Genomic DNA, 16,337 nt, shown 5'->3' with positions numbered 1-16,337 from the left:
ATTTTAAATTAGGGATACAAAAATCTTTATAGAAAAACAATACCTTTACGACTTTCATTAGTTTTATGCTGATGACAACCAAAACAATCTGGAAATGAATGAGGAAAGACTTAATCCTACCACGTGATTTTTCTGCCAATAAAAATACTCCGACAATTAAAATCTTTTCACCTCACATGTAATAATAATTTGAAATAATGGAATCGACAACAAAAGACAATCTCGAAAATAATTTTTTTTTTAAATTTTAATTTTATTTTACTTTGAATGCCTTTTTTCTCTTCATTTTCATGCATTGTCATCCAATTCTGAACTATGTACCAAATTTGAAGTTTGTAGCTAGTCGGGAAGTTAGTTTAAAATCGATTACAAAATTCCACCCGGACAGACATACACGAAGGCAAGTTTATATAAATAAAAAAAACGTGGTAATAAAAAGGCCAAAATTCTTGCTTTATAATACTCCTAAAAATTAAACTCAGATAATAGACTAAGCATTAGGCATATTATTAATATTCAGATATTTTACAACAAATGTAGAAACTTATTTGATAAAAAAGGCTAAAATTTGCCATTAATTATTTTTATTTTAGCTGTAAAATATAAAATAATAGTTTAATATATTATAGTTAATAGTCCATAGTCTATTTTCTAGACATAAGTATAGAAAACTTTCATGACAACTTTCAAGTAATTTAACTACATATTTTAGGATATTGCATTTAGAATGAAGGAAAATAACAGAAAAATTAGCCGTGATAAAAATGCCAAAAAGAAACAGTTTATCATCTTACTAACTAATATAGATGTTTTCTTAAATCATCATAACTTCTGTTCTATTTGACGTAGAAATAAAAAATCAAGCTGGTTGTGAAAGAGTAAGGTCAAAAGTTTTATTTTACAGAAAAATGATATTTTGGTTAAAATCGGCTTGAAGTAGGTAGTCGAGAAGCTTAGACAGAGAAAGTTCAAAACGATTTGCTCGTTGAATTGCAATACACTTCATTATTTTTCAATCGTATTATAAATATCATGTTTTTCTCTTCATAAAATATAAAAAATTTAAAGATTCATAAGAAAATAATTGTCTATGTCATTAAATAATTCATAATGGATACGTCTTAACTTGCTCTTTCTAACACCAAAAACCTAAAAATATTTTCATGAAAAAAAATAAAAACAGAAATCTGCCTTATTAATGAACAAACAAATTTTATAAAAAAATTGTTAACTTCTAAATTCTAAGTTGTTTGCAAAAACAACATCTAGATATTTCTTCAAAGGGCTGTTTTTTTAACATTTCTTCTAAAATCTAAAAAGAAATCTCTTTATTTCTCGGAAGCAACGACCTTGAAGTCAAATAAATGATTATTTAATGATATACTTCTTTCATCTTCATCGTAAACATATATATCATATATATCTGACGTAAATGTATATCGGATATGAGAAAAGGGTACGCAGATGGTAGTTTTCCGCAGCAACACTGATACACAAAAGTTAATTTGATAAGAAATACGAATTAATTTAGCTACATAAAGATTTATACTCTGTTGCAAGTTAAGAAAAAATCATTATTCCTATGGAGAGAGCCTGTTTACATCTAAGTGTATGCCAAGCTCCCAGCGCGAACGCGTATCAACATCGCCAAATCTTGAAACGAGGCCCCATTTTTACTTGCTTTCTTAAATCGTGTGAAATGAGGAAAACAAAACTTATTGAACAATCAATTAAGAAGCTATATGAATTAATAAAAATCATATCTAAAAATTGTAACAAATATACGTCTTTCTATTCGCATTTAAAGAAACTGATGAAAGAATAATAAATATTGTTTCGTGTAGATTATTTTCTTCTACGGTGAAACAAAAATAAAAATTTCTTATGTCGCTTTTGATTTGTTAAGGGCGTGCCAGCATAAAACGCGCCATTTTTAGTGGTCCTATCAAATCCACTGCTCTTGCAAGGTCATATAGTTGTTTCTTTTCAAGAACGAATGTTCTTATTTATCGAAATATGTCGCCAAGTTTAGGATTCCAATACAACTTCGAAATTACATCCTTTTTTTTTTAATAATTCTGTGATATATATCATAAAAGTTAGCACGAATAAAATTTCTGTCGCTCGTGTTTAACTTTTAAAAGTTTTTAAATTGTTTTAAGAGCATATTAGTATAATTTGATAATGAAATAAAACGGAACTATACGAAGTCGCGGATGATTACTTAAATCCTATACCGCAATGATCTTTTCTTAACTTGCAATGGAGTATAGTGTCGTTTCTTTGTATTCGTTCGTTAATTACATCATAAAACAATTATTACGTATATGTTTGGATATCTTCCTTACAATTTTGTTTGCAATTAGTTTGATCTTACAATTACAAAATATGATTGTAGTAAAAGTAGGATAGATAACCCCAGTTATAACGCCACTGTATTCTGGTTCATAGTTATACAATCATGTTTGGTAAATATACATCGTAATATTTCTTCTGGTAAAGTTTCCTTCAGCTGTTATTGTAAGTTTCAATAATCTGCATTAATTAGGCAAGTGTTCTGGATGTAATGGTAACGGTGTAATAAGTAACGTGTTCTGGGTGCTGTATACCCAAAATCAATTGTCCAAATTCTTACATCACAGACATCAAAACTGAATGAAATAATATATTATTAGATGCATAACACTAATTATTTGGAGTAACGTGTTCTGTGTGTTGCATACCTAAAATCGATTGTCCAAATTCTTACATCACAGACATCAGTGCTGAATGAAATAATATATTATTAAATGCAGAACACTAATTATTTTGTGTAACGTGTTCTATGTATCGCATACCTAAAAGCAATTGTTAAATTCTTACATCACAGACGTTAGTGCTGAATGAAACAACACATTATTAAATACAAAACAGCAATTGTTTTGTGGAACGTGTTAAGACTGTTGCATTCTCATTAACAACTGTTAATGTTTTAACATGTGAGACTCCAGTGTGCAATGAAATGACGTATTTTTAAATAAACAAAAATTTTTTACGGAATGTATTCCCATTATTGCATTCCTGAAAGCAACTGTCCATGTTCTTTAATAATATATTCTAGTGCTAACATATCTTCAAACTATAGCAATTTCAAGATTCGGTACTTGGCATTTTATTGGTATCAGACATTTCGAGGCTGATTTTATTGAAATATTTTGTTGTAGTTGCAAATGTTAACGATTTTAAAATTTTCTTTTCGTATTTTGTCTTTGGTAATAAATGACGTCACGATAATAAAATAACTAAATAAACAAAATTTATAATTCATAAATGTCTTGTTACTATGTCACCTTAATGTTATCTTCTTTATGTGTAGCTCTGCACTATCATTCATTCAGTCTCAATAGTAGTGTACACTCTAAGAAAATTGGCTTAACGTTAAATCACAATGTCTATACCTTGAATCATACTAGAATGCAAATTTGATGCGTATTTAATAAGAAGTTAAGAAGAACTATGTCTTTAATCCAGTTGAACAATAGTATCGTAAGAAGTAATATAGAGAGATTTTGCATGACGTTTGTCTTGAGTTAAGAGAAACGCAAATCTTACTTTCTACCACGTAGCAATGCTACAATTTGTTGAGAAACATTGTGCCGGCAAACTCCAATAGGGGAAACCCTGACGCTTTTCAAAATCTCTCTAATATGCTTCAAATTAGCAATAAATAGAGGATGCAGCTAATTTGATGGTTTAACACATAGGTTCCCAAAGTGGTCCAGGTGGACACCCAGGGGTCCATAGGAGACCACAAGGGGGTCTACGTAGACGTGAAAAGAAAACAGGGGTTCACAAGTTGTAAGTGGGGGTCCACTATTGACTTGGATTTACTTATTAAAGAAGGCGGGTAGCATCATTCACTAGGTAGGTACTCAAAAATATTCGAGACTCAGTTCAAACACAGAATTAAATACAACAATAGATAATAGTACAAGTGTACACCACATGTCGAGACTTTCAAAGTGCCGCCAGTGCGCCCGCTCGCATTTAAATACCCTGCATGATGACTTCAAAAATAGATTTGAAGATATTTGATGATGGAAATACCACCATGGATCATAACCCTACTTGTTGAAGCGGAAGAGGCGAATGTGTTATTACAAGAGGAGCTACTTGAGCTCAGCACCAACGAGGAACTGAAGATGACATTTTAAAAAGGCTATCAAAGATTTTGGCTGCAGGCAGAAATCCCCGAAAAATATCCTGGGCTGTGGGAAATTGCGAGAAAATTTTTGATAGCGTTTCCCTCGTCACATCTTGTCGAAAAAAGTTTTAGCGTCGTTACCAACCTGTTAACAAAAAAAAAGGAGCAGATTGAACATCACAGAACGGGAAGATTTGAGATTACTTCTTACAAAACTGAAGCCAAATATTGATAATTCGCTGTCAATTCATCAAGTACATCCGCCTCATTAAAAGTATGACTGTTTTTTATTGTTGATTTACATTTCAGAGTTCATTGTTGATTTTTTGTCAATTGTTGATTGCTTGTAATAATAAATGTTTATAATTTTGTATAACCACAAGTATTATTTTAATAAATAGGACACAAGAAAATGTGCAACTTTTTTTTCTTCCCAACACCCCCAATTTAGGGTGATATTTTTTAAGAGTTTTGGGAATACAGTAGAAATGTAGCAGCAGGGGGTCTACCGAAAATAGTAAAACTTTGAAATTAGTTCACGTTAAAAAAAAGTTTAGGAACCTCTGACTTAACAAGTTCCAAAATTTTCTTACAGGGTAATCTAATAGCATGTAGAGAAATCTACTGTCACCGTCTTATATTTTGAAATGTCTTAGCTATTGCGAAGTAAATAAATAAATAATAAAGAACATACGTTACTGGTTGCAAGCTATTTTGAGGAAGTAAAACTTTATCAAAATCACGGGAATGGATTATATAGGTGTTATATAGGTATTATGAGGTTGTAATTAAAAGCTTGAAATCTCGTGGGATTGTTATGTTAAGTAAAAATACTGAGAAAAGTTAGTCTTTCAGTTTTATCCCACAAGCAAATTAGTTTAATTCTTTTAACACAACATTCGAAGTGATTGTCTTAGATAGTAGTGATCGACACGTTGTGGGATCGACATTAACTCATAAATATTAATTTGCGACAGCAAATATGTATAAATTTTAAACACAATTACTGACAGCAGAAGGAAATGATTATATCAAATGATCGTATAGTAGAGTATTTTTAATTTTTCATTTCTCAAATTTAATTTTACCATTAGTTTCCTTTTGTTTACGAAAATAGAGCATGTACTATAAATTTACTGAATCAAAAGTATGAATTGCACATAGTTTTTAAAAAGAAATAAAAAACATAGCTAAAAGTTGGCTAGGTTGGAAACTGGCTAGGTCAACACTCCCCTTAAACATTTTGTAATACAGCTTTTTTAATAGAAAGACTGAATAAACACCTAATCTTCTAAAATGTCGAGTTACTGAACTAGTTGTTTAATATTTCTTAATAGTTACAAATCAGGTATTTAGATACTTTAGTCCCCATAAAATGCACAGACAGTTTCATAATAATAACCATTGACGTAAACTTTTAGAATCTTTGACAAAAATGAAGTAAAAAACGCACATATTGGAGTTGCAAAATAATAAAGGAAGTAGAAAATATTAAAGCCCGTTTGGTTGCCTGATGAAATAAGGGCGTTTTACTACTGACTACCGCAATTCAAATTTTTTCTTTTAACAACGGCAATCAAACAGGTTCTGATATTTTCAGTTCCTCCTTTTTTACTTGATATTCATTATATTTTGATGATGTTAATTTTTTCCTTCGCTTATATATAAATTTCCCACTTATAAAGTGAATACTTTTTACTTAAGTTTTGACAAGGATTCTAAAAGTATATGCTAAGGGAAGCAATTATAAAACACCCTTTTCTGAGTTAAAAATAATTCAGTTTTGGAAACAAAAATGTAATACTTTCATTAGATAATTCTTTTTTGAATGCAAAAAATTTAAAAAGTTACAAATCTCAAAACTTTAATTGCTTTATGTAGTTTTAAAATTAGATACACAAAAATGCAAATACCAAAAAAGTAATATTCTAATATAAGTCTTTAATTATTTTTTTATTTATTTTATAAAAAGTATTGAAACCTTCGTTCAAAATAAATAGAATTATCCTAAAGTAATTATTTAATTTATTTTCCAGCAAAATATAAAAAAAGTACACAATATTAAAATATATTTTCCAATTATTAATTTTTAAATCAAAAAAACTATGCTACGAATTAAAATATCTAAATAACTATTAATAATAAACATGCAACAAATAATTCAATAGTAGATAAATTGAAAAAACTAAAGAAACATTTTATACAAAAAAAAACTGTATTTGCGTTGCATTTTCCAACTGTAACTTAATCTCTTCGTATCGCCTATCCTACAATTCATACGAGTTCTCTCAATAATAAATGGTATGATATATAAAGATGTAAACTAACGTGAACTTTCACAAAAGAAAAATTTAGTGGTAAAACATGATAAGTAAAATTTTTAAAACCCTCTCTCATATAATGTTACGTGAACTTATAAAACCCTTATAACTTTTCATAACATGTTAAGTAAAATTTTGAAACCACTCATGTTGAACAAGTTAAGCAAAATTTAGAAAAAATACAAATTCAACATGTTAAGGAAAATTTTAAGAAAAAATCTCTTTAAACATTTACATGGAACATGTTAATGAAAATTTTGCAAACAATCATATTGAATATATTAAGAACAATTTGAGGAACTCTAATATATATTTTCAAATTACATAACATACTGTGTTTAGCTCTCATGTAGAATATTTATTAATTCTATTTCCTATTATTTTTAACCTAGATGATTTATAGCAGAAACATTATAAATATCTTTCTAATGTTTACTCCTATGGCTAATTTTTGCCCTTAACATGTTTTGCCACTAAATTTTTCAAATAAAATGAAATGCTGTTTCAGTTTCAAAAACTGAAATTACTGCCAAAGTTTGAAAAAAGTTACACCCTTTTCTCATCTGTTAGCGTAAGTGCTAGTTCATGAATAAGTATCTTAAAGTTACAAGGCGTCATGTTCTTGCTCAACAAATTCAGTACAAAATAATCATTTCTGTCGCAGCGGCGCAGGACAACATCCAATTCATGTGGATCAATCTTTTGATTCTTGGCCCTGAGAATATAGAAACGAATTTTCGGCAAGATTATGATGGCTGTTCTGTAAGCCAGCTGAAGCGCACTCAAGACGGTCAAAATTATAAACCAGAACCATAAGAAGATATAAATCTTCTCGTTGAGGATATTGATAGGGATGAGGCACATGGCGTCGTGTTTCTGTACATCACCAGATGAACCATATCTGTGGAAAGTACACTTGGTCATTCTAGGGAAGACCTTAATCATTGGGTCATATCTCAAAGAATAATCCCACTCCGTAAAAGACAATACTTCTGTGCCATAAGTAGTGAATTCTCCACCAAGAAAGGTATCCATCAAGTAAATCTGTCCCAAAACATTGATGAAGTTCAATAATTCAGCTAACACAAACATAGACCCATAGAATGTGTGGTAAGACATGTTTTCTTTTAGATAGTACACGAGCAGTTTAGTTTTTGGATTGTTTTCCGCGCATTCTATGGGACTTCCGAATTCCATAACAAGATTCTCAATTTTGTTGTGCTCCGTATTCTTCCATAAGTACCGTGGTACATAAAACAATAATGCTTGCAAGAAGAGTACGAAACAAACCCACTGGTAATAGGCATGGTAGATCCTCTTTTCACCTTTAGTGTACTTTTGTATACCAGGGTAGGGTACCTCCTTACCAACTTCTTTCTTCCAAGCATCTTCTACACTGAAAGTTGTGGTTATCCAACAGTAAGTATCCAACAACTCGTTTGGTATATCATCCTTTGAAATGCAATCAATCGGATCACCAACATACTGTCGTCCAGTAACTGCAATACTAAATGCTATGAGAATAACTATCGTAATACGATAATGTAGTCGAAATATAAAGTTGTCAACAACGATTACTCTATTCGTATCCTTCACTCTACGAACCTTAAAAAATCCTTTTAAATCACCAAACAGTTTATCCATGGTACTGTTATATTGTATACAATAATTTCTGAGCAAAGAGTTTCAAAAATTTAAGTACGTAAAGTCAGTTTGATAGACTTTTAATTTTCATTATTTCATTAGAAATACTTACAGTTTATTAATTATTTGATGTTTTGAAGTATATCAGCCACTCCTTAGTCTATAGTTATGCCAGCACTTCAAAAAATTTTTGATTCCTAGAAACTACGACAACTTGTTTGAAGTGTTGATAAAGTTTCTTATCTTAAGTTCTTCTCTTTCAAGAGTCTATTGTATAGATTAGACTTAATTTTTTTTACCTTTTATAAGCAGGTATAAAGTTCACCTGAGCTGATAATTTTGTATCTTTATTTCTGAGCAGATAAATTACAAAAAAACTTTTTATACTGACATCTTTTAGAGCCAGAAAAAGAAGTAAATTCTATCACACTATATATTAATAAATAAAAGGTCTAAAGGTAATAATCTCATTATAGAGTTATCCTTCTTGGAAAAATTTGTTAAATTTATTTTTAATAAAAACAATAAGTAGTTTATCTTATCTAATAAACATTCTTTAAAAGATTATTCATAGATAATTTATTATTATTTGAGTAATACTTTTTACGGTGACTCACTATCAAAACAATTTTCTAAATCGTAGCGCTGGAAGTTTAGAAGATAAACAATAACTAACGGTTGTGTTTAAAAATGCATTTTCAAGTACAATTATTACATCGGTGAAATTTATTATTCCTATAGACATAGAAAAATATTTTATTTGCATCAGATAAATAAGTAAAAATACTTAAAATAATTTAAGTGTAAAATTATCATAAGAATAATTAAGTATAAAAACATTTGAAGTATTTACTATTTATTGAACAATTTTAAATTTTGTCGAATTATATTTTTGGTTTAAGTTAATCAGAAAATAAAAATATTTTTCTAATCAGGCAAAAAAATAAAAAATAGTTCAGTGTTTATGTGAGTTATATAAATTTTTTATGTTCTTTACTATCCTGACTCAACTAATTACTGAAAAGCATTTATCACTTTTTCAAAGAATATGAGGGGAATTAATTATCGACTATGTCAACCTTCATCTATCAAAAGAATCAAGTTAACATGTCTTATATACTAGTGATTCGGTATTTAATATTTATAGTGGTAGTTACGCCACATTTCTCCCCTTCCAGAATTTTATCTGGGATAGAAATTCGACGAACGGATACCACTAGTTGATTCATGCTGTTTATTAATTTGTAACATTTTTGCTCATTATATTTTTCTCTTTCATAGCATTTCGCTCATTAATTATCTTCCCTTCATTTTTGTTCATAGCATTTCGCTCATTTTTTCCCTTCATTTTTGTTTATAGTGTTTCGCTCATTTTTTTTTCCTTCAACATTATTTATCGACCGGGAGACTTTATTACTTCATCGGATTCTTTTTTTCTTTGAGCAGTAAACAAATCAACTGCTTAATATGGACCATTCATCAATGTTGGAAAGTTCATTTTACGTCCGGGTCACCGTTGAGGGGAATTAATTATCGACTAAGTCAACCTTCGTCTGTCAATAGGTACCTCCTGATTGAATCAAGTTAACATGTCTTATATACTAGTGATTCGGTATTTAATATTTATAGTAGTAGTCACGCCACAAATGGACCTGTTACTTTTAAAGCTCTTAAAAGAGGCAGGCATACAGCACTAGATTACCCACCCTAAAATTCTAATTACTTAGCCATTTTGTTTAAAAATTTTAAGAGAAAAGAAAAAGAAGTACTTTTCTACTATTCTAATAAATTCTTTATCAATCGCTTTTTATAAAAAGCGTTATACTGCCTCAAAATGTACGATCATCAAAAATTTATTAAAAACAAAATCACGAGAATAAGCAGCCATTAAAATACTACGTAAGCACCAAGACCCGGGGGTTGTATTTTGGTTATTTTTGTAGACCTGAGGAAAAGTATGAGCAATGCTTACGTAAAACACTATTATCCCCTTATTTTTCTTTTAAAAAAATTAAAGGCAAATTAAAGCAACAACAACAGAAAAAAAAACTTTGAAGAAACATTACTTATGGAAAAGTTATATTGAGGAAAGAAAGTGGGAAAAAATTTCGAAAACGAAGATTAAGTGGTTAAGAGTTGTGGCCATAAAAGCAAAACACAAAAAGAAAATTCTACTTAAGATTTCGTATTATGAATCCGAAAGTAGATTTTGTTTTTCTGAATGTAATTCTAAAAAAAAGATTACTGTAGTTAAAGTCAGAGCAAAAAACAAAGAAGGGTTGTTGCAATTCTCATACGTAAGCATGGGAGGGTATTACTGTAACTCTCTTACGTAAGCATGGGAGAAGATTAATGATTTGCTTATATTTGCTGACAAGGAGGAGGTGGGACCCGAAATTGCCAAAAACTTGCTCAGGCAATATTTGAACAACCCCTAAACCGAAAAATTTAAAGCTGAAAAGTCAATCAAAAAACCAATATAACGAGCAGAAATTTTTTCTATGGAAAATAATAACTATGAATAAAAATTACGATCTAAAGCACTAGAATCGAGATTGTGTAGTGCATGAGATACAATGAAATATGTAAAAATGTTAATTTTTAATCACTCTGAATAAAATTGATTATTTATGCTTTTTTTTTACTACTCAAGTTTGTTTTCAATGGCTCTAACTGTAAAGTAGACCAGTGACGTTGCCTATGTCTAGCCACCACCGTTGTAAATGGAATATTTTAAAAATTACACCTGAACTAACATTCTCTCTTATTTGTTTTATGGTGGCAAAGTGAGGTCATTTGTTTCAGGTAGAAGTTATAAATAGAGTTTTATTTTTTATTTCATACTTCTTGTTCGTATTAATATAATTATCATTATATTCGTATTAATGTAATTATAATTATATATATAATTATCGCCATATATGCGAACGTTACTTTTGAAAAGTAACACATGAAAATAAAATTACTTAATGTAATGTTTTGCGCGGAAAGTTCAGTTTCTAAAGAGTAGCCAATAAAAAAATTGAGTTAAAAAATAGTGAATTAAAAAATGACGAATTAAAAAATGACGAATTAAAAGATAACGAATTAAAAGATAACGAGTTAAAGAATAACGTGTAAAAAATGCAAGTTAAAAAACAAGTGCAATTTTCGTTCCAAAAAAAAAAAAAAAAAAAAAAAAAAAAAAAAAATAGAAACTACCGTAAACTGTTATTAAATTTTTGAATTAAAAATCTTAATCTTTAATTTCGAGGGATTATTTATTTGATTTTCACGCGTTGACCCCGGACAAGGAAAATAAAAATTATTTTNCTACCGTAAACTGTTATTAAAGTTTTGAATAAAAATCTTAATCTTTAATTTCGAGGGATTATTTATTTGATTTTCACGCGTTGACCCCGGACAAGGAAAATAAAAATTATTTTAACGAATACAATAAAAATTTGCCTTTCATACTTTGGAAAGAAAAAAATTATTTTTAGTAAAATTTTTTATTTTTAAACACTGTATTGATGATGTTTTCTATAATCTTTATCTATAATCAATCATTATTTGTTTTTACTATTACTCATAAAGTTATACTATAGGAAAAGCCGCCCACCTCAAAAACTTAAAAACTATCAATTGAATAAAAAATATCTTACAAGTTGCTTCGCAATAAAAAAATTTTTTTTTTCTTTCTAATAATCAGAAGNATTATCTTTTTTTTTTTTTTTCCTTCTAATAATCAGAAGTCAAGCTAAGAAAAACAGAAAAAACGGTGATACCAAGAACTGCCAATCGTAGATAAGAATTCTTTGAAACAAATCCCTCAAAGTAATTGCTTTCTGCCAATGTTTCGCTTAAAAATGTATACTACGTTTGTTTTTGTTTGATGAGTATAACTTGTGAATAAAAGAATAATTTAAAATATAGTAGAATCTCGATCTAACGACTCTCGTTAGACTGGACAAAAACGTCGTAAATAACGGGACATTTTTATATCGGAGTCTTAAAAATTTCCATGAAAAATAAAATTTAAATGCGTAATTTTTAATGAAAATTTGTTAAATACGATCTGAAACTTAAATGTAATATTGTTTAGCAAAGAAAAAAAAATTTCGATTCGAAAGTCATCACATTACGAATACTTCAAAAGTAAGTATCCGTTCTGAAATGCTGTCAGTATTCTGCTGGGTCGTCTGTTATCCTTATTCACGGGCCGGAATTCATCTGTAATAATGAGAAAATTTTCATTTTGTGTAAGATTCATCTGCAAAAAAATTACAGTTTCTTTTAAATATGTAGATCACGCATTGCTTTGTTAACTCAGTTGTGTTCAAATAAGGGCGAAATTTTATTTTTTAATGCAATTCATAGACTTTTTTTTAACCAGAAGAAGAGTGCAAATTTCAATCGGGTATACGTCGACTTCAAATGCAAAGTTTCAAGAAAATTTTCAATTTTCGACTCTCAATATTGGCAATAACGGGAATGAGAATTTATTATAATGTTGTATAATGTGAGATCTATTTGAAACTGGTTTCATATTAATAAGTAAGCCACAATTTGCTTTTAAAATGCTAATTTATGTCAAGAAAGAATGAAAGAAGACTTATTTAGCTTAAAACACGCTAAGTTCAGAGAATTTTTATCGCTTACAATAAATTTAAAGAGTAAGAACGTTTTTTAGTTTTAAAATTTGTTTGCTTGAATGCGGAATAAGTAGATGACGCCACCGATTCATTTGTAAATTTTGCTAAAACTTTGAATTGCATGAATACACGATTCCTCATTCTGAAACTAATAAACACAGTAACTTAGTAAAAATTATTATTTAAAAACAGTTGTAGAGTAAATTATTTTCTTTGTAAACTAAGCAAATTCTCATAGTTCAAAAATTCTCACATTTTTGAAATAAATCGCTCTTATTCAATCAATGCTTATTATATTTTTTGTGAAAGAGATTTTTCGAACAGATAAAATTTTCCAATTGCTTTTTTCCTGAACCTAATATCTTTATAAAAATAAAAAAGAATTAAATTTGCATACACAGCCTAAATAAGAAAATTTGAAATATAATTAATATAATGTACTCTGAATAATAATTTAATGTGCGTTTATATTCTAAATAATATCATGTAGATGGCAGCACACAAGGTGATATTTTAAATTAAAATGCAGAATAAGTTTTAAAATAAATATTATCAAAAAGTAAAGCTGTTATGAATAAGAATATTGTTTTTGAAATATTTCATGTGAAATTTAATGCTTTCTTTTGAGAAAAAATTCGATCCAAAATAAGAATAGCTATTTTTTGTAATTATTTTTTATTTAGAATAACGTTTAATAGATGTCACTACCAGATCAAACTCAATAGAAGAGGAATAAAAACATAAGAAATTTTTATTGCTCAAACTGCTTTTGATTAACTTTAAACAAAAAATAATGTTAAATTGTTTGGATACTAAATCAGAGTTACTATAATTTCTTTTTTAAAACAATGTACATAATTATTTCGTACAATTAACTGATGCAACAATTCTTCCCAGCATACTTCAAAGTTTGATATATAACTTTTAATTTTTAAAAATTTTATTTTGTAAATACCTTATATATTTTAAGAAATGAGATCATTTGCAGAAGACAATTTTTTTATAAAATCTATATTAAATTGATTAGCTTTTAAAAATTTAGATCTACATATTTTGTTAGTTATACATGGCAGTTATATATTATAAATTTATTTTTTACAAATATCGATACACTATAGAACAATTAAAAAACTTCTGAATATATTTATTTCACCATTGAACACCTTAATTTGTTATGCATNTTAGATCTACATATTTTGTTAGTTATTTGTAAAAAATAAATTTATAATAAATAACTGCCATGTATAAACATGGCAGTTATTTATTATAAATTTATTTTTTACAAATATCGATACACTATAGAACAATTAAAAAACTTCTGAATATATTTATTTCACCATTGAACACCTTAATTTGTTATGCATACAAACTTCTTATTCCATAAAAACCCTGATTAAATTTTTTTCATTGTCAACTCATACAGTCATTTCGATTAACTTTGAATACTATTTCACTAATTAAGTGAAACTTTAATAGTATAGTCTATTTAATAGTATAGATAATTTTCGGCCAACTTATGAAACGAGGGTTGAACAAGAGAATTTGAACAGTACAAAGAGAGTATGAACAAAAGAGAGGGGGAACCAGACAGCGAAATCACTAGGGTAAGTCGGGCACATCATAAGGATTAAGAATTGTATAAGAGTCAAATTAGAAGCAAAAACTTTTAATTATGATTAAAATTCTGATAACGAACCAATTTAAGAGTCATTTTCGACATTAATCATTGGAAACTAAGATAATTTAGATCGCAAGAAGAAAAAGTTCATAATAGGGGAAGCACCCCTAGCGGCGTAGGATAACATTTTCAGTTCCTAAGCAATTCTTAACCCCTATGATGTGCCTTACCTCCCTTACAAGTTTTGCCATCTTATTCGCTGTATAGCATTCAACAACACTCCTAAATAAATATTACTTATTTTAGTGGTCAACATGCAAGGTAGACAGGTGGTCAAATTAGAAAGATTCTGTTCACCTTTTTTACAGGTAGTGAACTTAACATGTTTCTGTGTCGAAAAACAGTAAAACCATCGATTTTTAAAAACCAATTAAAGGAAAAAGTATTGATTTAATTGTCATTAAGAGAGTGTAGTGTCATTAAGAGAGTTAATAATATCGAAAGTTATTAAGGTATTTCTTTTTCTTTAGTATTATTATTTTATTTCTTTGTTTCTTTTTTTTATTTGTTTATTAATATTGTGTATTTCAGGAAACCTGAAATGCTGAAATAGTTACTATTAGTGAACATTTTACCATCTTTTATTTTTTCAATAATCTAAAGTCAGTAAAATAAAATAAATATGCTGTTTTAACACAAAATAACTTATATGTTTAGGTTTGCTAGCAATGCAGTGACTTTTTAATTGTTTGCTGGCCCAACACAAAGAATATATTCACATAAGGCACACAGACATTACACATTCACCGTGTGCACACACAGGTGCCACACAATGATTATAAACTAATTGAACTAGGAATTACTGTTCATTTTCTTATATACATAATATTTTCTGATTAATTTTCTATTGCTATATTCCTTCTTTTATTCGTTTTTCTTTACCTTTTTTTTTTAAACGAATTTAGATTCCAAACAGCGGTGTGCAGATAGGGGCGAAAGGGACAATGGGGTCCGTCCTCAAGCCAAAGAAGAGGTGGGGGACATCTAATCGACAAAAGATTTAAATCTATTACTACTTATGTAATTGAACTAAATGTTTTAACTGATAACCATTTGGCTTAAGCAAAATATTTTATGAATGATAAAATATAATTTTCACACAAACATAATTAAGAAGTTTCCGATCCTTAAAATCTAAAATATTTGAGCAGTAAAAGTATTTACCCAATTAAAAATGCCTGTTTGAAATGTGATTTGATCTCACCAGTAAAAATTTAAAACTCACTTCAGATTTAATATTAATGGTTCCATTGAATTCTCTAACTTAATTTCAACAAATCTCCTTCTCATATTAAAATATAATTACAAAGTTAAGAATTAACTTTTGAAAAAGTGAACTTTTCTCATTTGGAAAAGTTTTGTTTAGTTACCTTCCTTAATTTCAGCATAGGATGTAAAGAAATAGGATTACAAATTTAAGAAATTAAAGAACTGAATCCTCTAGATTTAGAAAGAAATAGAATAACAAATTTATAAATTAAAAAACTGAACCCTCCAGATTCGAAATCGAAGGTTTCGTTGAATTCTCTAACTTATTTATAATTTCCGCATACGATATTTTCGCATAAAAATAGAATTACAAAGTTTGATTAAGAAATTCAATCTTTCAGATTCGAAACCAAATGTTTCGTTGAATTCTCTAATTTAATTTCAGCATAGCATATTTTCACATAGAAATGGAATAACAAAGTTAAGAAATTCGCTATTAAATAACTCATTAAGTTAAATGGTCTAGAATTAAAAGTTATACTATTTCAACCGTTAATAAACTTCTGTTCTTTACTAAAATAACCGCATACAATTTGAATTGTGGCTCAACTCAATTAAATTGAACATAAATCAGAAGATAATGAATTTTAATTTACAGTCAGTTGCTT

General features: G+C 28.5%; 2 protein-coding genes across 2 annotated transcripts in view; both read right to left on the bottom strand.

The window, feature by feature from the left end:
- The window catches only part of LOC107443610 (uncharacterized), a 217,288-nt gene that overhangs the window by 147,079 nt on the left and 53,872 nt on the right, over positions 1–16,337 (bottom strand). The window lies entirely within an intron of this gene.
- Positions 6,192–8,415, bottom strand: LOC107443607 (innexin inx2-like). Its single transcript, XM_016057531.4, has one exon. It carries the CDS (start codon positions 8,146–8,148, stop codon positions 7,051–7,053), a length of 1,098 nt encoding a protein of 365 aa, XP_015913017.1. The 5' UTR covers positions 8,149–8,415; the 3' UTR covers positions 6,192–7,050.

This window comes from Parasteatoda tepidariorum, chromosome 8, assembly GCF_043381705.1.
Source record: "Parasteatoda tepidariorum isolate YZ-2023 chromosome 8, CAS_Ptep_4.0, whole genome shotgun sequence".
Lineage (NCBI taxonomy): Eukaryota > Metazoa > Arthropoda > Arachnida > Araneae > Theridiidae > Parasteatoda > Parasteatoda tepidariorum.
Note: the sequence above shows the minus strand (reverse complement) of the source record. Positions and strands in the feature narration are given on the sequence as shown.

Excerpts from the sequence above, each read along its gene's own strand:
- LOC107443607 (XM_016057531.4), bottom strand. The coding sequence starts at position 8,148 with ATGGATAAACTGTTTGGTGATTTAAAAGGATTTTTTAAGGTTCGTAGA.